Source organism: Caloenas nicobarica, chromosome 18 (assembly GCF_036013445.1).
Source record: "Caloenas nicobarica isolate bCalNic1 chromosome 18, bCalNic1.hap1, whole genome shotgun sequence".
In the NCBI taxonomy this organism is placed as follows: Eukaryota; Metazoa; Chordata; class Aves; order Columbiformes; family Columbidae; genus Caloenas; species Caloenas nicobarica.
The window spans coordinates 12,824,633-12,845,121 of record NC_088262.1 but is presented as its reverse complement, the minus strand read 5'-3'; the positions used below and the strand labels follow the sequence as shown (position 1 = coordinate 12,845,121).

The window sequence follows — 20,489 nt, the reverse complement described above, 5'->3', positions numbered from 1 at the left end:
ACTACCATCTTTGCATTAAAAAACCCACAACTTTTTAATTAAAGATAATCGGCAATGTAATCCACATAACTTTGTCTCAACCATTATTTTCTCTTTAGTAGTGGCTGAAATGAACAGTTACATCAACATTTCCAGTTAATTTACTTGTTTAACTTCCATTGTGAAATTGAAGGCTTTATGCAAGCATTGGAACTAGAAACGGCGTCAAAGCCTTGTGGTGCAGTAAAACCCAGTTTTCAAAAAATTTGATTAACTTAGGCAATTGTTAGTGAATTTAGTTCCCACTAGATGCAGTTTTCACTACTGTAATTGTAAGCGAGCTTTCTGTTCTTTCATAAAACTGACTTGTAGATGGGAAAAATCATCAGGCTTAGAAACTGCTGTAGAGCCGCTATATTTAGAAGTCAGTAGCCATTAAAAACGTCAGATTTTATTACATTATGAACAAGAGCATATGCGCTCTTATGTCAGAGAACCCTGAGTATTTTGGTAACTTGTCACTATCTCCAATTGTAGAATTTTCTCCAGGTTTACTGCCAGACTTGAAAATTTGCACTGAATTTTTAGCAATACTTTGCTTTAAAAAAATTAGGAATGGTTTTGAATAGTGCTGCTATGAGCCCTTGGATGTCTTTGCAGCGAAGTATTAGTTCCAGTTGCTACAAGCAAGCAGTTTGCACTTCCTTTTTTCTGGTACTACCTCAGGTGTCTCTGGTGGTTGGAAGCTTCCAAATTATCATCTGACTTGACAGCAACACTTTCTTTAATTTCTAATGCATGACTCTTAACATTAAGACATTCTTGAATGGGTCAAGACTTGTATAAAAAAAACGGAGATGACTTTAATCTGTGAAGGATTTGAAGTGGGAGAGAAGGCGAGATTGCTCTGCAGGTAGATTGGGAGAAATGGAAGTGTACGGGGAAACTTGAATCTTTGCCCTAATTGAGAGCGAACAGCATGACCCTGTGTGTTGATGCTTCAACTGTCGCTGGTTTATCACACAGAAAATATAAATTTAGTCTAAGTATTTAGCGTGCAGTTGGGTTGTGCTGCAGGTTGTGTCCACGTCCATTACAAACCTCAGAAGTTTCTTACAATGGGAGTATCAGCACGATCACGCAGATGTTCATGGCGTTGTCGTGCATGGGGAGAATTCTCATCAGAATTGGTTTTCTGTATAGGTTTTGATGACTTTTGGCTTTTGACTTCTGTGCAGCCTTGAACAAAACTGGGCATTTTTTCCACTTTCCACAGGAGTAAAGTTGCCTCCAGCTTTTTGAGGGAGAAAGAAATTATGCAGAGAGGTAATTGTGCAGGGTTTGTACTGAGCACTTCTGAATAGACTATGGACAACTTGGAATACCTCAGACTGAAAGACCCTTCTGGGAGCCTCTAGTCCAGCCTCTTTTCCAAATGCACTTTCCTTCTAAAGCTGAGTTTTGAAAATCTTGAAGGATGGAGATTATGCAGCTTCTCTGCAAACCTGTTCCAGTGCTTAACCATTTAAATGGCCTATTTTTAAATGGCCCTATTTTTGATTGTTTAAAAAGTACTGTATGTTCGCCTGGCCTGTTCTCATGCTGTGTTTCCACCAGCACCTCTGCTAAAAGAAGTTCCCATTTTTGAGCTTTGTCATCATAACAATTCTCATGGCCACTCACAGACTGATGCAGCCTCAGACTGGTGGTTTTAAAGTCCATCTGGCTTTAAACAAAACAAGTTTCCTCTGCCGTTTATTGTGTGGCTGCATAACTGGTATGAAACGAAGGCTCAGAAAGGAAAGGGGAAGGATGGGGTGGGAAATGTCAGTGAAGGGGAGGATGAGATGCCCTTTTTAATGCAGTGTTGGCTAATTCCATTTAAATCACTGGTTGAACTGCAATTTAATTCACTCCTTACCTGTGTGATCAAATGGGTCAGTCATGTTCATCTCAAGAGAGTTTAGAAAACAATTGTTGTAATCTACTGCTTTATGAACCATCAATAACTGTTATGATGAAGACTGGAAAAGCTTTTCTTCTTCGTAAAACATAGTTCAAGCACAGTAAAAAGAATAGGGTGCTGTCCTAAATAGAAGTTTGATACTTCGATCATGGACTTCATTCAGTGCAGTGCCATAGTAAGTACTGAATTAAGCATATGCTTATAAAAAATGCAGAATGTTTGTGTAACCAAAAGAGTTTTGAAAATACAAATGAGTCTGGAACAATTCATTTTTATTTATGTATTGCAAACCAAGAATGTCTCACCTGCACACCTAACACTCCACAGCTAGTGTCAGAATTGAATTTGTGTATTCAGCCCTAATGTGTTCATTACAAAATTGTGGAGAGCTGGCGGTGATCCATAGTACCCATCTGTACAACCTCTGCATTATCCTGTGCACAGAGAAGATGCTAAATAGGCTTGTTAAACAGACTACTAGTCATGGATTTATTTTTATCCATCCTGTTACAAATAATTATCAGTGGCATGCACATTACTGAGACTATTCTGAATGCTGCGTGGATTTTTATTTTTTTTTCAAAGAAGTGATTTGTGCGCTGATGAATGAATAATTATTTCCCCAACATCGTTCTGAAGTCTGGGGTTAACTTGGTTTTACCTGACCGAGTGCTGTAAAAATATTGCAAACAAAATGTCACCTCAGAGAGGGCTCCTGTGGGCAGTGGAGTCACTGGAAGCACAGAGGGGGAACTTCCAGCGCTGGGCAGCCCCAGTACCAGCTTTTCCTAATTTGTGGTGTTGGAATCTGCAGCCACACTGTCTCATTTCCCATTTAATCCCAAGGAATGTTCAAGGTGTTGTCTTGGGCACTGTGCTAGGATGTGTGGGTAGGTGATGGTGACAAAAACGTAGAAGAGAAGCTTTGGTAATTATGGAACTTGGTGGAGCCGGGTGAGACTAAGGTAGTCTCTTAAGTCGGGAATAGAGACTGAACTTTGTAAAGCTGAGTAATGGCAGGAGGAGGAGTGATGGCGGTGAGCTGCAAGTGGGCTCATCTGGAGTTTTAATCCCTGTGTGTTGAGCGCCTGGTCGAGCGTCAGAACTGACACACACACACTCTCAGTTGGTGTGGAGCAAGGGAGAGAAGATGGAAGGTACTTGTTGTAAATAACATCCAACAGGGTTGACCTCTTAAAAATTCGGGGGTGTAGCGTTAAAAACTTTGCTGGTAAATTGAATATTTTGCGTGCAGTAAGCATATTGGGGTGTGTATCGAGACACACACACACACGCGCGCGTGTGTGTGGATACACCCTGTTTCCCCCAAAATTAGACAGGGACAGTATTAATTTTGCTCCAAAAGATGCTTACTTTTTTACATGTATAGCTGCCTGGACACTATTTAAATTGACTTTTTAATGAACTGTACCTAGGGCTTATTTTTGGAGTAGGGTTTATATTTTAAGCATCCTCAAAAATCCTGAAAAGCTATGTTAGGGCTTATTTTCAGGGTAGGTCTTATTTTTGGGGAAACAGGGTGGGTGTACACCATAGTGGTATCTGTTGGTCTGGTTGGTGATTGTCGTGGGGGAGCTTCTCTCACCTTTGTTCTCACTGATTCTTCTGTGGGCTCAGGACCCGTGGGGAAAGGGATATTTAGAATAAAAGGAGAGGAAGAGAACAAGGATGGGGAGCTGGTGAGCGGGGGGAGGCTGATGTGTCTAGAGAGGGTTTGGACAGATTAAGCAAGGAGGGTAGGGAGGAAAAGGAGATTTCTAAACTTCTGAGCTTTATGGCTTATCACTCCCATATGCATTGAGATGGGAAAGAGAAAAGAATGGAGTTGTGTTGCTAACGCATGTGTTAAAGTAGCTTTAATATGGCTAAGCAGTGAGGCTTAATTCTGACTCTTGGTTCTGCTTTAGTTGACGAACCTGCTGGTTTTGGATGGGGAAGTCGGTGTAAAATAGAGAAATAATTTATTAAAAAACACTGCATACCTGGCTTTTCAAAAGAAAAGTCACTGAACTGCCCAGGGCCTGCAGTGAACTGCCCATTCTGCAGGCCGCGTGGGGCCTACGGACACCCCTGGGCATGGGCAAATATGTGGAATCAGCAGATGTTTTCAATCATGGCAGTGTATGAACTAGTCAGGTTCTCTAAATATCTGCATCCGTCCCCTGCTGTCGTCATTTCCAGTCACCCTGGTCCAAGGTACTTCTGGTTCTGGAATTCCACTTGTGTTCATGTTCCCTTTCCCCACTCAGATCCAGCTTTTGTGGGGGTGCTAATTTCAGCTTCAGAAATAATTGCTGGTACTTTCTTGCTTTCACTGGCTGCATTTGCCTTTGTAGCCGAAATGCTAAACCGTTTAATTTGTTTTATTAATTGCAGAAGAAGTATGATTGGTTGCGAAGTGCAGGCTCTCGGGTAGGCTCAGACCGCTGGTCTGAGTGCGGGTTCCCAGGTGAGCTTTACCTGCCCTCACCTGAGCACAGACAAGTTCAATATGGGTCTGATTGTGCTCAGGTCTGTATAGTGCGGACAGAAATGGGCACCCTGAGGGAGCGGTTCGTCTTGTCTGAAGATGAGCAAATTAACCATCTCCTGGGTGTACCCGTCCTTCTCCAGTGAGACAGAAGCAGGAGCAGTTTGGTACTGAAACACCTCCATTTTTTTTGGATGCCCAAGTTGTTTTCTGAGCAGCTTTGCAAAATTCACATCACTGAGCTGAATAAACCAAACCTTTGCCAGCCGCTTTACAGACATCTGAGAAAATCCATTATTCTGCACTAAAACAACGCTAGTTGTTATAAATAATAGACATAAACAGAGGAAGTGTGCATCTGGCTTGGTATGAAAATGTCTTGGTATGTGTCTTTCACCACAATATTTTCCCCCTAGGCTCTCTGATGTGAAGCTCAAAATTACTAAACTTGCAGACTGAACCAAGGAAATGAAAATGGCATTGAATATTTCTGCAGAAACTGTGCAAATGTGAATTTTGAGGTTTTTTTCAATTTTACTTCATCACTTCCACACTCCCTTTGCTCTTCTTCCTGGCAAAATTCGATGGTCTTCCAGTTTCTTAAGATTTTGCTTCTTCTCATGTGGAGAGTCATTTTTGAAAGAAGCAAAGCTTGTCTTGGTTGTAGGTTTGTGTTTCTTAAATTCTTGAAGTACAGTGCAAAACCAAAACCTCAGCCTCCTTAATTATTGCTTTTGCCTTGGTTCTTTGATAACCTTTTTGGTTTTTGAAGAGTAACAATGATCTTATCCATATAAGACCACCTTGCAGTGACTAAGTCTGTAGAAAAAGGTACTTGGTGTTGCAGGTTTACTTTTTATTCTTGTTTGGCAAAACTGTAGAAAGCAATGAAAAACTAATTAAATTATTGCCCTCCTTCCTTGCTGCTCAAGGTCCATCTGTCATTTTGTGTTTTATTTGGAATTACTTCTTTGCATAAACACAGGGTTTGTTATTTTGCGCATGCATTGACAAGCGAATAACTTCTTTTCTAAAATTAATGTAAAGGGTTTCTACGAAGTGAGTATATAGTTAAACTAAACCTACTGACATGACTAATTTGGGATGTGCCGTGCAGCTGGAATGCCTGCTTGCTAACATCTGCATTTGTTTGTTTGCAATGAACAGCCCGAATCACCTAAACCTGTGAAACACCAGGCAAGTGTTTTTCTTTATGCTTTTAAAGTTAGTAGGCAAAATTATAGATATTCTTCTATATTCTATCAATTTGTATTTCTAACATGTGGGAAACCTTGTTGATGTATACAGCAAATGGTGAACTTTGTAAATGAGCACAGAGCCAACAGGTTCCTCAGTGCTGCAAAGCACTTCAGGGTGGTGGGGGAAGGGATTTATAAAGGCTGCAAAAGAATGTGCTTGAATTTCCCTCCTCCTGGTAAATTAACGTTTCCATTTTAAGTACCTTAGCTGAGAAATATTCAAGCGCACAAAACGTTGACTTGTCATTCTTACAAGGTTTGCCCTCTCTCCAGCTGGGGTTCTCCACCCTGCAGAGCACCTTTTTGATATTAAACAAAGCACTAAATAAAAGAGAGAGATAATAGAAGCGACAAAATTCTTTTTATTAACATAGTGTTTTGTCTGAATATTTTTATAGCCTCTCAGGTAACCTGATAAAGACTTTGATCTCCAGGGTGAAAGGCTTGGCGTAACCAACTGTCCGCTGGAATTGAGTGTTTCCCCTGACTTTCTAGGATAAGTGGTGTGAGCGATGTGGTACCGTTCAGTGATGCTGCCTGAGTTAGTGTTTGAGGTTCAGCTGCCCTTGTTCCCTGGCTGGCCGGGGCTGCCGTGCAGGCGACGCTGCCCATGTCACCCCCGAGCCCCCGCGCAGCAGCCGCCGGGCTGTCCCGCACACACGGAGCAGCGTTAGGCGAGGATTGACTTGAGGCTAAGACTGTGCTTAGAGAGAACCAGTTGCTACCACGTGTTACGCAGGATAAATGTTCCACTCTCTAACCTGAGATGGTAAGTGATGCCTTTTTGTCATGGGCACGAGCTTTTAAATAAAGAAGAAACTTCACACCAGCTCCGTGTGGTGTATCCAGGGCTTGGTAACTGAAGAAGCGATCATGAGTTAGTTTAGCTGGTCGTATTCTTCCCTTTACTTTTTTTTTTTTTTTTTTTTTTTAAAGCTGACTGTAATGCAACTTAAACTGTAGTGGAAAAGAAAATAATAAAAGAAATTTTAAGTTAGCTCTGGTATACTGGAAGCAAAAAGAAATCCCGTGGACAGCTGTGATGCCTTTGCTGCGGTGTGGTACCTTGTTAAACTTCTGTAACCCAGTCACGTGTCTGAGCCCGTGGTCTCATTTTCAGAAGTTACAGACATTCTTAGTACTTAACCTAATCCTCCCTCCTTGCAAACCTCAGTCGATTCTAAGGGTTTTTTACTAAAATATTTCTCTGTTCCAAAAATAGACAGAGCAGTGTTTAGTTTAACTCTCCTTTTGCTTAGACTTAGCATGTCAGGGTTGAACAAACCATTTGTGGGCAAATGTTTTAAATGTATCAGTGGAAACATGCTAATCCAGACGTGTTGATACTGCATAAACCATAATCATTAACATTTCTGTTCCAATGTCACCTTGAACTCCAGAGCGGATCCCTGTTGTGTGTGAGTAGCGCGTGGTCTCCCCCGCCTCACCCCGATGAGCCAACTCACAGACGCTGGTTTTTCTGAAACTCAGACAATAACCCGTCCTTATCTCAGTGTTGCCCTGCATGAAATGTTGCATGACTTCACTTCTCCAATCCTGCAATACTGCTTTTTCCAAATTCTGTTTAGAGGTCTCCGCAGAGACATGCCCACAGGACAAATTTACGCTCTTTCCAAAGCACTGAACGCTTCTAAAAAAGAGAATTGGGTTTTGGCTGTAAAGCAGTCCATCTAGAAATGAAAACTTGTAAATCAGAATGGACTTTCCGTAGTGCTAAGAGGTTTTGCTGTTTCTCAGTGATGGCTACAACAAACCTACTCTCAAGTGCAAACTACAGGCTGGCCAGGCTGCGATCACTCTGTTCGTTCTCACGGTTTTCACCCACATCTGAGGACCCAACTGAATATTTTCTGCAAATCCTTAGATGACTGTAAAAATGAGCTGCTAAGAACTTTTTACATTCAGCTGGTGAATGAGTGAAATTATTTTACGATGCATTGCAGAAGTTCCTCTGCACAAAACGCAATTAAGGTTTTCATTTTAAGCTCAATTAAGCACTTTACCGCGTGGACGCCGCGTGTCCACGCCGAGAGTCTCACAGGGCACAGGGACCTTCTGCAGAGATGAGTTTGGAAGCCGGTGTGCTTTCTTTTCCAGAACAGCTAGAATTTGCAATGTTAGCTGTGACATGCTTGCTGTGTTTTCTGTACACGACGTGGTTTATTTCAAGCCGTGTACAGCACAGTGAGCACATTCTCGTTTTTACCCCAGTTCTCAGCAGGAGCTGAACAGCGTGGCTGGGAGAGGGGAGCGGGAGAAACGGCCTGAGCAAACGCTTTCCCACTGTCTGCTGCCTTTACATAGGAAACTTTTAGAATATAAATCACACGTGTATATAGTGGTTAAAACAGGGATCTATTATTATTTTTTTTTTTCCAATTGTGAATTTTATTTGCAATTTTAAAAGTGCTCCTGAGAACTGCAATGTTGGTAGACATATAGGCACTGCAGCCCGAGAAGTGTTTAGTGTGCTCTGGGCTAAGTCTTACACATTTATTTCTTCTTTAGTTACTGCGGAGAATATGTAGTCCCCAAGGGAATATATTTGGAAGTAAGCAAGTTTTGAGCAGATAACTTAAGGTCGCATTAAAGTACAAGCAGCCATTAGTTTCCCAAAGGACTGGAAATATATTTCAGTATACAAATAAAAGCCTCTTTTAGGTGTTAACTAGGGAATTTTAAAAACTCCTATGTAAGAACTGACCTCATCTGGAAGCCTTAAGAGATTTACATTTCCCATTCTTTGATGCTCATTCTGGGGTCTTTATTCATCTATGCTAAAAATAATTGGAAAAAGCAGGTTTATGAACACAAACGTCAGTTTTTGAGACTACATTCCAGACAGTTTCACTTTTTTTTTTTTTAAACCATCCTTCAGAGCAGGCACACAATATCATATTTCCCTGCACGCATACGTGCCTCCTGGGCTCATGGAAGCAGCACAGACTTTTTTTTGCTAGCAGACCTCCTCATGGACAACAATTCTAAAAATTCCTGAAGATAAGTACTTTGATGTCTACTTAAAGATTTTTATTTCTTTATTTATTAAAAAAAATGCATTAAGCACACTGAGCAATGTTGGCTGAATTGAGCAATTTGGAAATGCTCTTTGTCTTTGGTGTTGCTCGGTTCCCTTTGCCGATTCTCGGGTGCAGCCAGGTTGTGCTGATAACAATGTCGGGCTGATTGAAAATTACTGTCCAACTGATTTGCAAGTAAGTAGCTATAATGTAAAATCACTAAATGAGAAGTTTAAGAATAACCTTGCTCTAAGATCTTAAAGCAATTAAATCAGTTTTTCCTCTTCAGCGTTTCAAGTCTGTGCCTGATTTCATTAGCCCTAAATGTGAATTTTCTTTTCCGTGTCCAATGAATTGCAACATCTGTTAAGTCCTGTTCAGTCACTACTCTGTTTGTGTATGTGTGTTTTAAAAAATTAAAAAACCAAAGCACATTCTTCCCTGGATGAAGGAGACTGTCATCGGATTTAGAAGTGTGGTGAAAAATGATGATCCCGTTGTGAAGGTAGTGCCACTGCCACAGCCTGGGTAAAATAACTGTCAGGAAGAAGCAGAATATAGGAACCCTGAACTTCCTGTGCACTGTGCTCATGTCTGGTTATTTTTCTGTTTGTGTGGTTTTTAGGGGGAGCTGGAGCGTCAGCTTCTTCAGGCAAATCCCATTCTGGAATCCTTTGGGAATGCAAAGACAGTGAAAAACGACAACTCCTCCCGCTTTGTGAGTTACTCCTTTTCTCTTTCAAGTCTGTACATCTGGATTACTGTTTATGGAGAAATTACCTTTTTAGGAATTTATCTAATTATTATCAGAAGCTTTCGTTCTTCTCTTTGCTCCACAAATTTAGGTTCTACAATGTTTTCTGCGCTGTATTGGAGTCACTGCAGATGCGTTCTCACTGGCTCTGGGCAAAATCTTTCATTGTACTCAGTTTCCAACCTCAACCATCCTTGAATTGCCAGTAGTGTTCACAGTATAACAAATACAACTGTGCCGTGCAGCTGGACTGGGACTTGCGGGCACAAATTACTGCTGAACTACTATGAAGCACGAGGGAGCATCGACATGGAATTTGGCTGAATACGTTGCCTTCTTGTCAGTAGCAGTGATTGGTTTATCAATTTTTTTAAATAACATAAAACTTGCATTTAAAAACCTCTCCGACTGCTTTACTGAAGGAAAGCCAAAAAGACAGTAAGGGACTTATTCAAGGTGTTGGGCACCCTTGTTGCTGGTTGATGTTTCTGTTGGGTTGATGCCTTGTTTCACATGCTGTTCCAGGGGCAGATAACGACTTGAGATGTGTTGCATTGTTTTAAAAATAGTGGTGGAACTCAGGGTGAACAGCTAATTACCACTTCTTAAAACTTCCTTTCCTTTGAAGGAAAAAAAAGCCTCTCCTGCTTCAGGGGAAAGATGCTTTTACTACAACTTTAAAACTGTATAGGAGGCATTAAATCTTTTTTTCTTGTGCGAACAAAACTGAAATTTACAGAACAAATGAAAGCTTTCTTGGCTGCCTTGACATTTCAACAGTTGCTTAAATTTATAATGTATGAACTCGGCTCCAGTGATAAGGACTCTGGAAAACTGTATGACTAAATCCCTTAAATAGCCTTTTCAATCAAGAAGGGAGAGCAGAGTGCTGTAGAAATTCAACTTTGGTAATTTTATAGCCACATTATTTATGATATTGTTTGATGCTTATGTTTGTTTGGTATAGGACTTATGATATCAACAGGTTTCACTGCACAGTAATTCTACTTTGTTACCCATCTTGAATCCATCAAAGATTGTACTAATTTAATGAAGATACTTTTTTGCTAAAAGATGTTAGCATCTGGTTTGTATTACACTGAAGTCTGCGTTGCCATTGTGAACATAATTGCTCAAGATGGCTCCAGCTCTATTTTTATAAAGCAGCAAGTATAATGCACTCCAGATGGTGTCATCTCATGCAGAAAAAAAAAAAAAAAAATCTTTAGCAACAACCATTTTAAAACCTGACTTAAAAAATATATATCCTCCCACCGAGTGAGAAGTACTGTTGTTCAGCCTGTACAGGCTTGACGGTTGTCACTGTGCCACACAGAGGTACAGCCTGTTCTCTGCTCGCCGATAGTACCAGACTGGACTGAAATAAGGCTAGTTAGTGTCAAATCAATTGGTTTTTGTCTGCCAAAAGCTGTTCTCTTGTGTTTCTGGAAATAAAGTCTCTAGTTTGTCATGGGCTTGTTGGGTTCATGCTGCAGGACTAAATGCTTCCTTCTAATGTGGTTTTACAAAGCCATGTACTTATTTCTATAACAAGAGTGTAAACAGAATTCAGTTGTTAGATGAACACCACTACAGGCTCTAACTGATCAATTAAAGATTTCATAGCAAGATTTGCCAGTGCTAGTTAAAGGATGTATTAATATTTTGCTTTGAGAAGATGAGCTAGCGAAGCGATCTCTCCAGTGTAGATTTCTTTGAAGCAGGGGGTGTGTGGGATGCTCATTTAATCACTGCGTTGCCTCTTGGTTTTTATTCATGGAACTGGTAACTTGATGGCAGAAATTAGATAACTTTTAAGGGTGAAACAGAGTTAAGTGGTTCTGAATTAGATCAGAAAAAGCCACTGGCTAGACCTTTTGTAGTGCCTCGTTTGTTTTCACGTGTAACAGAGCAAATTCGAACTGTGTCATTCTAAGAAGGATCTGTGGTGCCCATTCTGGGTAAAAAGTTGTCAGCTGCCAATCTTGCCATGCCAGTGCTGACACGTGTATTATGTCTAGTTTATGGACTGAATTTTAGTAAAAAGTCAGTTCATTCTTTGTAACAGTTATAAACACAGCTTTTTGGAATTGCTACTAAGCAAAAAGTGTAAATACATCAGTTACAGGCTGAGCTTATTCTGTTCCTTCATACTCAGAACTCTGAGTTCAAGTGCTGGTCCCTTACAGGGCATCTTGAACACAAACGTTGTTCCTTGACTCGGTCATTGTAGTGCCACTGGCTTTCCAACCCAACTGCGGATTAAGCAGGAGGGATTAACCATTGGTGCTAATTTAAAGTATTCCACCAGTTTTCTGAAAACTTGGAGAAATCACTTTGAGTTGAAGATGATCTCATTGCTCTCTACAACTACCTGAGAGGAGGTTGTAGCATAGAGAGTGTTGGTCTCTTCTCCCAAGTAGCAAGTGACAGGATGAGAGAAAACAGCCTCAGGTTGCACCAGGGCAGGTTGAGGTTGGATCTGGGGAACAATTTCTTCCCCCAAGGGCTGCGGGGCATTGGAACAGGCTGCCCAGGGCAGTGCTGGAGTCACCATCCCTGGAGGGGTTGGACAGATGGAGATGAGGTTCTCAGGGACAGGGAGTAGTGCCAGGGGTGGGTTATGGTTGGACTCGATGATCTTGAGGGTCTCTTCTCACCAAAATGATTCTGTGATTCTGTGTCAAACCGCAGTCACAGAGCAATTGATTTGCTCTGGGAGTACGTCAAGATCAGGCTGGTAGTTGGGTTAGACCTTTCTCTGGATTCACTGATGTGGCTGGGGGAGAAACATGGTAGGTCTTGTGCACACAAATCTTTTTGACATGAATAAACTTTACTGGGGAAGTGGAGGAGAAGGGCAGGGTGTTCTGGTAAGAAGGTGCAAGAGCTAAAATGATTGCAGCAACTCATGCAGGTGTAAGTCTGCAGCATGGCCATAAACCCCACAACATACACCTACTAGATCGGGCCGTTGCTAAAATGCATATATTCTACAAGCTTGTCGAGTAGAATATTTAACATAAAAACGAATAGGAGAGTCTCTGAGCTGAGTGGATCTGCCAAACAAGAATTGACTTTAATGAACTAATGGCACTAATCAGTTAGACTTGAGATAAGTCAGGATTTGGATGCTGATTTGATGAGTCCTCAGAAGGCCCCTGCAAAATATTGTGTATTAGTAGAGGGCTTTGTGCAGGTACCATCAGAAGAAGCATTTAGACAGTTGTTAGCAAACTGCTGTGATGCTCCTGATCTCCAAAACCTGATTGCATGTGGACAGAGAAATGTGGAAATGAGATGCACTGAAAATGCAGAGCCCGGGGCAGGCACTGGGTTCCCACTGTTTTCTTCACGTGTTTGCAACCAGGGGAATACGTAACAGTTTCATGAGCACAACCTTGAAATACAGTAATGGTGCCGTTAAATGCATCCAACTCTGAGTTTAGAATGTTCATAGAACAGTGACCCATCAGGTTGGGGAACAGATGTGGCTTAAAAGTACTTTAATATATTCACTTGCTTTCCAAGAGCTGCTCTACATGTAGGGATTGTATTCTTTATTTGGTCCTTTGGAGAGATAAGCAGGCGTATGTGCAAGAAATCAGTATATTGCTTCTCTTAGTCCTTTCTTTACCAACGGCTGGAAGAGAGAGGGTGTGCTGAGAGCAGCCGTCCTGGTTTAAAAAAATGGAAATAAAGCTGGGCAGCACACAAAGTCAGGATTGCTGCCGATAAAGCAAACTTACTGGTACCTAAAGGCGCTATAGAAATCTTAAAATCTAAGTGTTGCTACCAGCCTTAGACATTGTGTTTGGTCAGTGTGAGAAACTGAGCTTCGCTTTCCAAAGTTTTTCGTAAGTCCGAGTTACAGATGTATCAAGAATACGGGTTCTTTAATCTTCAGGAAGCATTTGTGTGCAGAGTAACTCATTCCATTGCAGTGATGGCCGAGTACATTGAAGGGAAAAGCTTTTGTTGGAACTTGTGTGAAATGCTTGTTATGTGAATGCAAGTAGGAGTGGTGTTGTCTTAAAAATAGTAATTACAAAAAAATCTCTTTTCTTTGCAGGGCAAGTTCATTAGGATTAACTTTGATGTTACTGGTTATATTGTCGGGGCCAACATTGAGACATGTATCCTACTTCATGCCACATCATTGTAAAATGCAAGTTTTCCGGTTATTTTGCTTTTAACCCTAGAATTCATTGGAATGCACTGAAAGGTTACCACACTTCTACATTCCTTTGACAACATCTTCCTTTGTTTCAAAACAGCTGATCGAATATCACAAAATCAGCGTTGCCTTCTAGTGCTTAGAAATCAGATATCCCCAAATTTCGCACTCGGAAATCCGCTGGATTTTCAAACCAGCCTTAAAACCAGGGTATGTTAAATAGGGAAACCATTTGAAATGTGCTTGCTCTATGAACATTTCTAGAATAAAAAAACACCAACCAACCAACCAACCAAAAAACCACAAAAAAACCCACAACAAAAACCAAAACACCTTCCTAATGAGGAGCTGAGCCGCTGCGTTGTGCCAAATGCTGTGGTTCCACTCATCTGCGCTGCAGAAGGAGCTGATGCTGGTTAGAAAGTGATGGAGCTGGAAGTGCTGAGAAACCTTCTGTTTTCTTAGGTCTTCTTCTGGATACCAACATTAAGTTCAATAACACAACACCTACTAGCAGTTAATACTGAAGCCTAATTCAGTTTTAGCTTTAAGGTTCATTTTTATTTATGATTGTGTAATAACAAGTGAAAATACTTGTGCTAAAAGCCCTTCTCTAAAGTTATTTTCTTTATACTACAAATAACTTGTAATTTATTTTAGTTTGTTTAGGCTGTTTTCTGGGGGAATAGCAGTAGGGTGGTCATAAAATTACGAAATCGGAAGTCCTGGTAAACAATATGCGAGTATTAATCATGAACAATGCTGCAGCCAAGCTTTCATTCTGTTGCTATGAGGGAAACTGCTTAATTTTTAAGTGCATTGAATGTTTGGAAGTGTCACAAAATATAATTTCCCAATAAGGCTGGGAAGTTCTGTAGGTATTCAAAATATGCTTTAATGATAAATGTTTTTTTTCATTCAGCACAGGAGTGAAGGCAGTTTTTGCTGTTATGAAAGCTCAGATGAATTTTTTTGCCTAGAGCTTTGTGAAAATAGGAGAACTTACATCTTAGGGAATTTTTTCTTTATCACAAGAGCTCATCTTTGCCTGTAACCTGTGCCATTTCAAATCCCCATCCCATGTTTGTTTTACAATATGACTTATCAAGAAATAAAAACTTAAATAACGTTACACCTTATGAGATGCTATCTGCTGCCCAAATGGAGTTTGGGAGCCATTTAACAGCAGTGCAGGTTGTATGTAAAAATGCAGTGCTTGAAAGACATGAAAAATACAGTTCAGGTAAAGTACTTTTGAGTTCAGCAGCTGCTGGATTTTTGGTATGAAGAGTTCAGCCCTGACCTTAGCAGAAGTGATTGAAAAAGAATGGGCAGCGCGTCCTCCTGCTTGGACTTCAGCTCATCCGTTCCAGGCAACTGTCAGCTGCAGGTAGCAAGGAAATGCAGCCAACACCCAAGAAACGAGTTTACTGGAATTAATTGTGGGTTTCTACAAGTCTGAATTTGAAATCTCATTTAAAGTTGCACAAAATTCATATTGGACATAGGCCTACAATTACTATTCTATTACGTTCTATTAAGAGCTATTAGGATCTGTTTGGTCTTAAAGTGCTTACATAGCCTGCTTTGAGAGTTTGTTTGCATTGGATGTTTTTAACTCAAAATTGTAGAAGATCCTTGACTAGTAACAATTAGACCTGTTGGAAAAGTCTCGTGCTGTTCGTCAGGCTAAAGATGAGCGGACGTTTCATATCTTCTATCAGCTACTAGCTGGAGCAGGAGAACACCTCAAGTGTAAGTAGAGAATCTCATTTTGTTGCTTCCGTGTGTCTTGTTTGTTATTTCAGTGTTAATGAAGTTGTGTTTGAGCTATTCCTTGGTCTTGAAACAGTGAGTTCTAGAAAAAGAATGAGAAGCCAGGTGGCTTTGTTTTGTAATAACTTCTGTGTTTTATCAAATATGCTGTCAAGCAGCTCTTGCATTTCAAGCAACGGCTCCTACATGATAAAGTTCAGTTTGGTCAGTGTCTGGCTGGGAATCACTGGTTTGAACTTGCAATGCCTCCAGCTGATAAACAATAAACCCGTTTGGCAGTGACCCTCTATCTGTTCTGGCCCATGCCTTCAAACTGAGTGGAAAAGCAGCCGTTTTACTAAAACATAATGAAACCCTGGGTCTTTCTTCAGCCATTGAAGTACTATATTCGTTATCTTCTGCTCTTTTTTCCCTTGGTAACTAGGAATTTCTGTGAGGTTGTGATAAGCAAAACTATATGAAGGTACAAACTTCAGAGAGCTGATCCACACTTCCCCCTCCTGTAGGAGATAAACTGGTGTTCAGCATCCTTCATGTGGTAATCACCAACACCTAACGCCATTTCGGCCTGTGTCCGTCACCTTTCAATAGAGATACTACATTTAGGATATTCCAGATAGGGATTTGAGATTATGCTAGATCTGAGTCGGGTAATGTTCTGTTTACAGGCTTAATGCATTAAAAAGCTCGTGTAGTTTTCTACAGATAAAGATTCAGGGCATCAGGCTTCAACTTCTAAGGTACATTCTTATTTTTAGAGTTTCAGAAGCTGGTGTAATGGCTTGTAGCCATATTTGACCAGCGGATTTTGCCAAGCATAGTTTGGATGTGACTCTGGATGTGAATGGCATTTTTAGCTTATTTTTCCGTCTCTTCTTCCCCCCACTACAGCTGACTTGCTGCTTGAAGGATTTAACAATTACAGATTTCTATCTAATGGCTACATCCCCATTCCTGGGCAACAAGACAAAGATAACTTTCAGGAGACTATGGAGGCCATGCACATCATGGGATTTTCGCATGATGAGATATTGTGTAAGTTATTGAGCCTTTTGGATTTTTAAAGTGTACTTTTTTCTCTTGCGCGCGCACACACACACGCACGCTTGTTTGTCTAATGTCGTCAAATTTAATGTTGCTTCGGTGTCTTGACAGCCTGCAGCGAATGTTTGCTTGACATGACCTAGAGTTGAATTAAAGCTGTTTGCCCTAAAACTACAGTGCAAACTTTCTTTCCTTTCTGAAGTCATATTTTGAATTTGGAAGGAAAGTGACACAAGTAACAGAAGAAAAATTTGTTAAGCTGGGCCTTCTTCAATTAAATTGTTGCATATGTCTTTTGTTAACACAGCAATGCTGAAAGTGGTGTCTTCAGTGCTACAATTTGGGAATATTTCCTTTAAGAAGGAGAGAAATACCGATCAAGCTTCTATGCCAGAGAATACCGGTAAGTTGATCGCGTTTGTACGGCTTCTTTTAACTTGAGCTGTAGTTTTCTTCCTGCCGTTTGCTTAGTGCATATTTTTGAAAGTGCAGAACAGTCTTAGGAGCTTCCTCGATAGGTTCTGTGCTAAAAAGAGGCCATGACTGTTATGGTAGTAGCCCACAAGCAATGATTTAAACTGTCCTCTTCCATTCTCATAATGCAGACAAATTTAAGTATCCATCAACAGAATTTATGCTGTTTGCATTGCTTCTAAACCTTGAAGAAGTATTTCAGTTGTAGTCCTGTTTATAGCTAGATAGCTATAAGACTTAAGCACCAGGAAAAAGTGTGTGCTTAAATCAGCTTGTTTTCTTTGGGTCTTGACAACATTTTTCTTGCCCATGGTAAGAGCCCTGGAGCCAAGCACAACTTCCATAGTGAAACGGCTGAACATAAGAATGCTGTATTTAGAAAAATCTGATTTCTGAAGTGGCACCGCAGTGTGACTAAGATTTATCAGTTGGTACCTGCAATGTGATCAGCATTTTGAGGAGTGTATTTCTGCACTAAAAAAAGATTGCTGCTGCCGAAGCAGATCTCAGGCTTTTAATTTAGTTCTTCAGTACCAGCCTTTTAAATGCTCTCATGGAAAGTCAGCTTTGAGAACTGACACCAGTTGAAAGGGCAGTAAGAACCATCATTCACAGGACCTGCTGCGTGTGCACAACTCCAATTCTTGTCTGTGTCTCATTTTGTAAATGTCCTAAATTGCTGTGCAGGTAGTTTGCTTGCAATGTCCCCAATTTTTGTCATTTCTCAGGGCAGCACCTGCAGCCCAAAGTGCTCCAGCAAGCAGCTATGGATTAAAATTCAGTAGTCACTGACTCAGTATTTGCCTGACGGTTGGAACTTTGGACATCAATTTGTAATTAGAATATTGGCTATAAATATGTTGTACTATTGGATATTTCTAATACTGGATAGAAAATTCTGAATTGTAAAGCAAAGATGCTGAAAAGCTCAGATCATAGTTAAAGCATCTTTCTGTTTTCTTGCATTTAAAAAATTATTCGGTTATGTGGTCTTTGCTATTGTACCTATGAGACTCATCTCTCACTTCTCATCCATAGTCACATCTCACTGTAATGAGTTTCTTTAGCATCCTCCAGAGAAATAAGTGTCTCGATAGCGATTCAGCTCATTTAGAGGTGTGTTTGCAGTAGGTCAGGTCAGCATCTCCATAGATGGGAAGGAATTTGGGTAGTGGAGATGTGAACCTATTCAAGGAATATGGAAGGCAAATTCTACCTTATAGATAATAAAAATAGATTAAAAAATATTGATTTCAAGCATGGATAGAAGAGATGGCAAGAAAACCTTATAGCCTTCCTGGATGAAGAGGAGGGAGAAGCTGTATTTAGAGAATTATTCCACACTTACCAGCTTTGGAAGAAGCTTTTCTGCTGAAAGAGCAGGGTGTTCATCAGCGACCTCATAAGGTTCATGCTTCAAGTGTGATACAAGCTTTTCAGTATATTTTGCTTTCTAATAATTCAGAATTTCTTATCCAAAACCCAATAGTAATAGAATCACAGAATGTCAGGGATTGGAAGGGACCTCAAAAGCTCATCCAGTCCAATCTCCCTGCCGGAGCAGGAACACCCAGATGAGGTTACACAGGAAGGCGTCCAGGCGGGTTTTGAATGTCTCCAGAGAAGGAGACTCCACAACCTCCCTGGGCAGCCTGGTCCAGGCTCTGGCACCCTCACTGAGAAGAAATTTCTTCTCAAATTTAAGTGGAACCTCTTGTGTTCCAGCTTGAACCCATTACCCCTTGCCTTACTATTGGTTGTCACTGAGAAGAGCCTGGCTCCATCCTCGTGACACCCACCCTTTACATATTTATAAACATTGATGAGGTCACCCCTCAGAAGTGAGGATAGTCAGGGCTTTCTACAATTGCACCTTTTCAAAAGAACTTTTGCAGTTACAACCAGTCCTATGCTTAGAAGTGATCGTTTTGGCTTGAAAATGGTTTTGTTTCCCTCAGTCAAAGCTCTGAACTGCTGGCTGTACCCTCCTTCAGTGTCTGAATAGGATGAGATTTGTAGTATTACCTCCGCTATGGTTTATTATTGTTATTGTTACCTAAGCTGTGGTTTGCTACAAACTGGAAAGGTAGGGACAATAAATTCCATATTACAGTTCAGGAAAAAGGAGCTGAGTGTAGTGTTTGAAGTGCTGCATGGGGGAAAAACCCTCCTCCTAAAAAAGTGTAATATCCTTTCAATGGTATCTGTCATGCCAGAGTACCAAGCCGATGCTCATGGCTATTTAATATTTTCAAGTTCTTGGGTTTTTTTTAAAGATCCTGACAGCATTTGCTGCTTGACACCTAAGGCTGTAAGTTTTTTCTGATGTGCTGATGTATATTTCTATAGTCAAAGCTCAGAAATGGTCCTGTGTGCAGCTAAAGTGAAGAGAGTGCTTAATTTGTGATGCTACCCTAAATTCACTGATTAAATTGTGTGTTGATTCATGAACCCTTCTAATGAATATATAGACAGACAGAGAATCTCAACATTATGAGCAAGTAGTAAATAGTGTTTTTAGTATCAGCAAGAAAAAAATGCAGAGGAAGCTCTTATATAGTGGGATGAAAATCTAATTTCCAAGGCTGATTTGTAAAAATGTTTTGGTTTTTTTTTCGTTTTGACAGTAAAAGGAGGAGCTGTCAGGTTGCAAAGATAAGGGGTTAAATACTTGGCAATGTGGAGGGCCCTGCTGAAGGGTAACACTTACCCGAACCTAAAAATACCTTTGGTGTCACTGTCATTTTTAGAAGTATGGAATCAGAAACACCTAACCTATGGGAAAAATGATTTAGAAAAAGGGTTTGATGCAGCAAGAATATGTAATGATGGTTATTTCATGTAATGAGTGTGACACCAGGAGAGTTCATGCTAAGGAAAGCTGCTGCTTGCATTGCTGCTCTATGTAAAATATTGTTCTCTATAAAACATTACAAACCATGTTGTGAACTGCTTAAACAGTGTCTGTGACAGCAGCATAACACTGGTGTAGCTGATAAAAGCGAAACAGAGTTTTTAAGCAACCTTTAGTGTGATGGAGTTGTGTGATGTCCTCACACTGTCTGGTTTTTTTTCTGGAGATGAGAAAATGCATTTTCCGTTTTAAAGTAACCAAATGGACGTTTGCACCTGGGCTATGGACTGGTACATGCCCTCCCTGTGATGTGATGAACACCCAGCGTTCCCAGCTCTGTGCTTCGGCGCAGGTTCCAGCGAGTGCTGGGAGGGCTGGGCAGGGGGGTCTGTCCCCGGGACAGGTGTGTGTCACCAAACTGTGCGTCACCCAAACCACCACTGTGGATGGCGGTTCATTTTTTAAGCGGGCACATGACGGCCTTTGTCACTGGCTCATTGTCCCGATGTTGCTGGTGAGGATTTCAGCGCTTCCGTGTGTTCTTCTGCTCTCCAGTGGCACAGAAGCTCTGCCACCTCCTGGGGATGAACGTCATGGAGTTCACCCGCGCCATCCTCACCCCGCGCATCAAGGTGGGCAGAGACTATGTGCAGAAAGCCCAGACCAAAGAACAA

General features: G+C 40.9%; 1 protein-coding gene across 1 annotated transcript in view; it reads left to right on the top strand.

Annotated features, from left to right (window-relative positions):
• The window catches only part of MYH10 (myosin heavy chain 10), a 98,802-nt gene that overhangs the window by 44,721 nt on the left and 33,592 nt on the right, over window positions 1–20,489 (top strand). Inside the window, exons 6-11 of the mRNA XM_065647823.1 lie at window positions 9,362–9,454; window positions 13,563–13,626; window positions 15,324–15,422; window positions 16,335–16,478; window positions 16,795–16,890; window positions 20,371–20,489. Coding sequence (XP_065503895.1) covers window positions 9,362–9,454; window positions 13,563–13,626; window positions 15,324–15,422; window positions 16,335–16,478; window positions 16,795–16,890; window positions 20,371–20,489 — 615 coding nt within the window. The remainder of the gene's footprint in view (window positions 1–9,361; window positions 9,455–13,562; window positions 13,627–15,323; window positions 15,423–16,334; window positions 16,479–16,794; window positions 16,891–20,370) is intronic.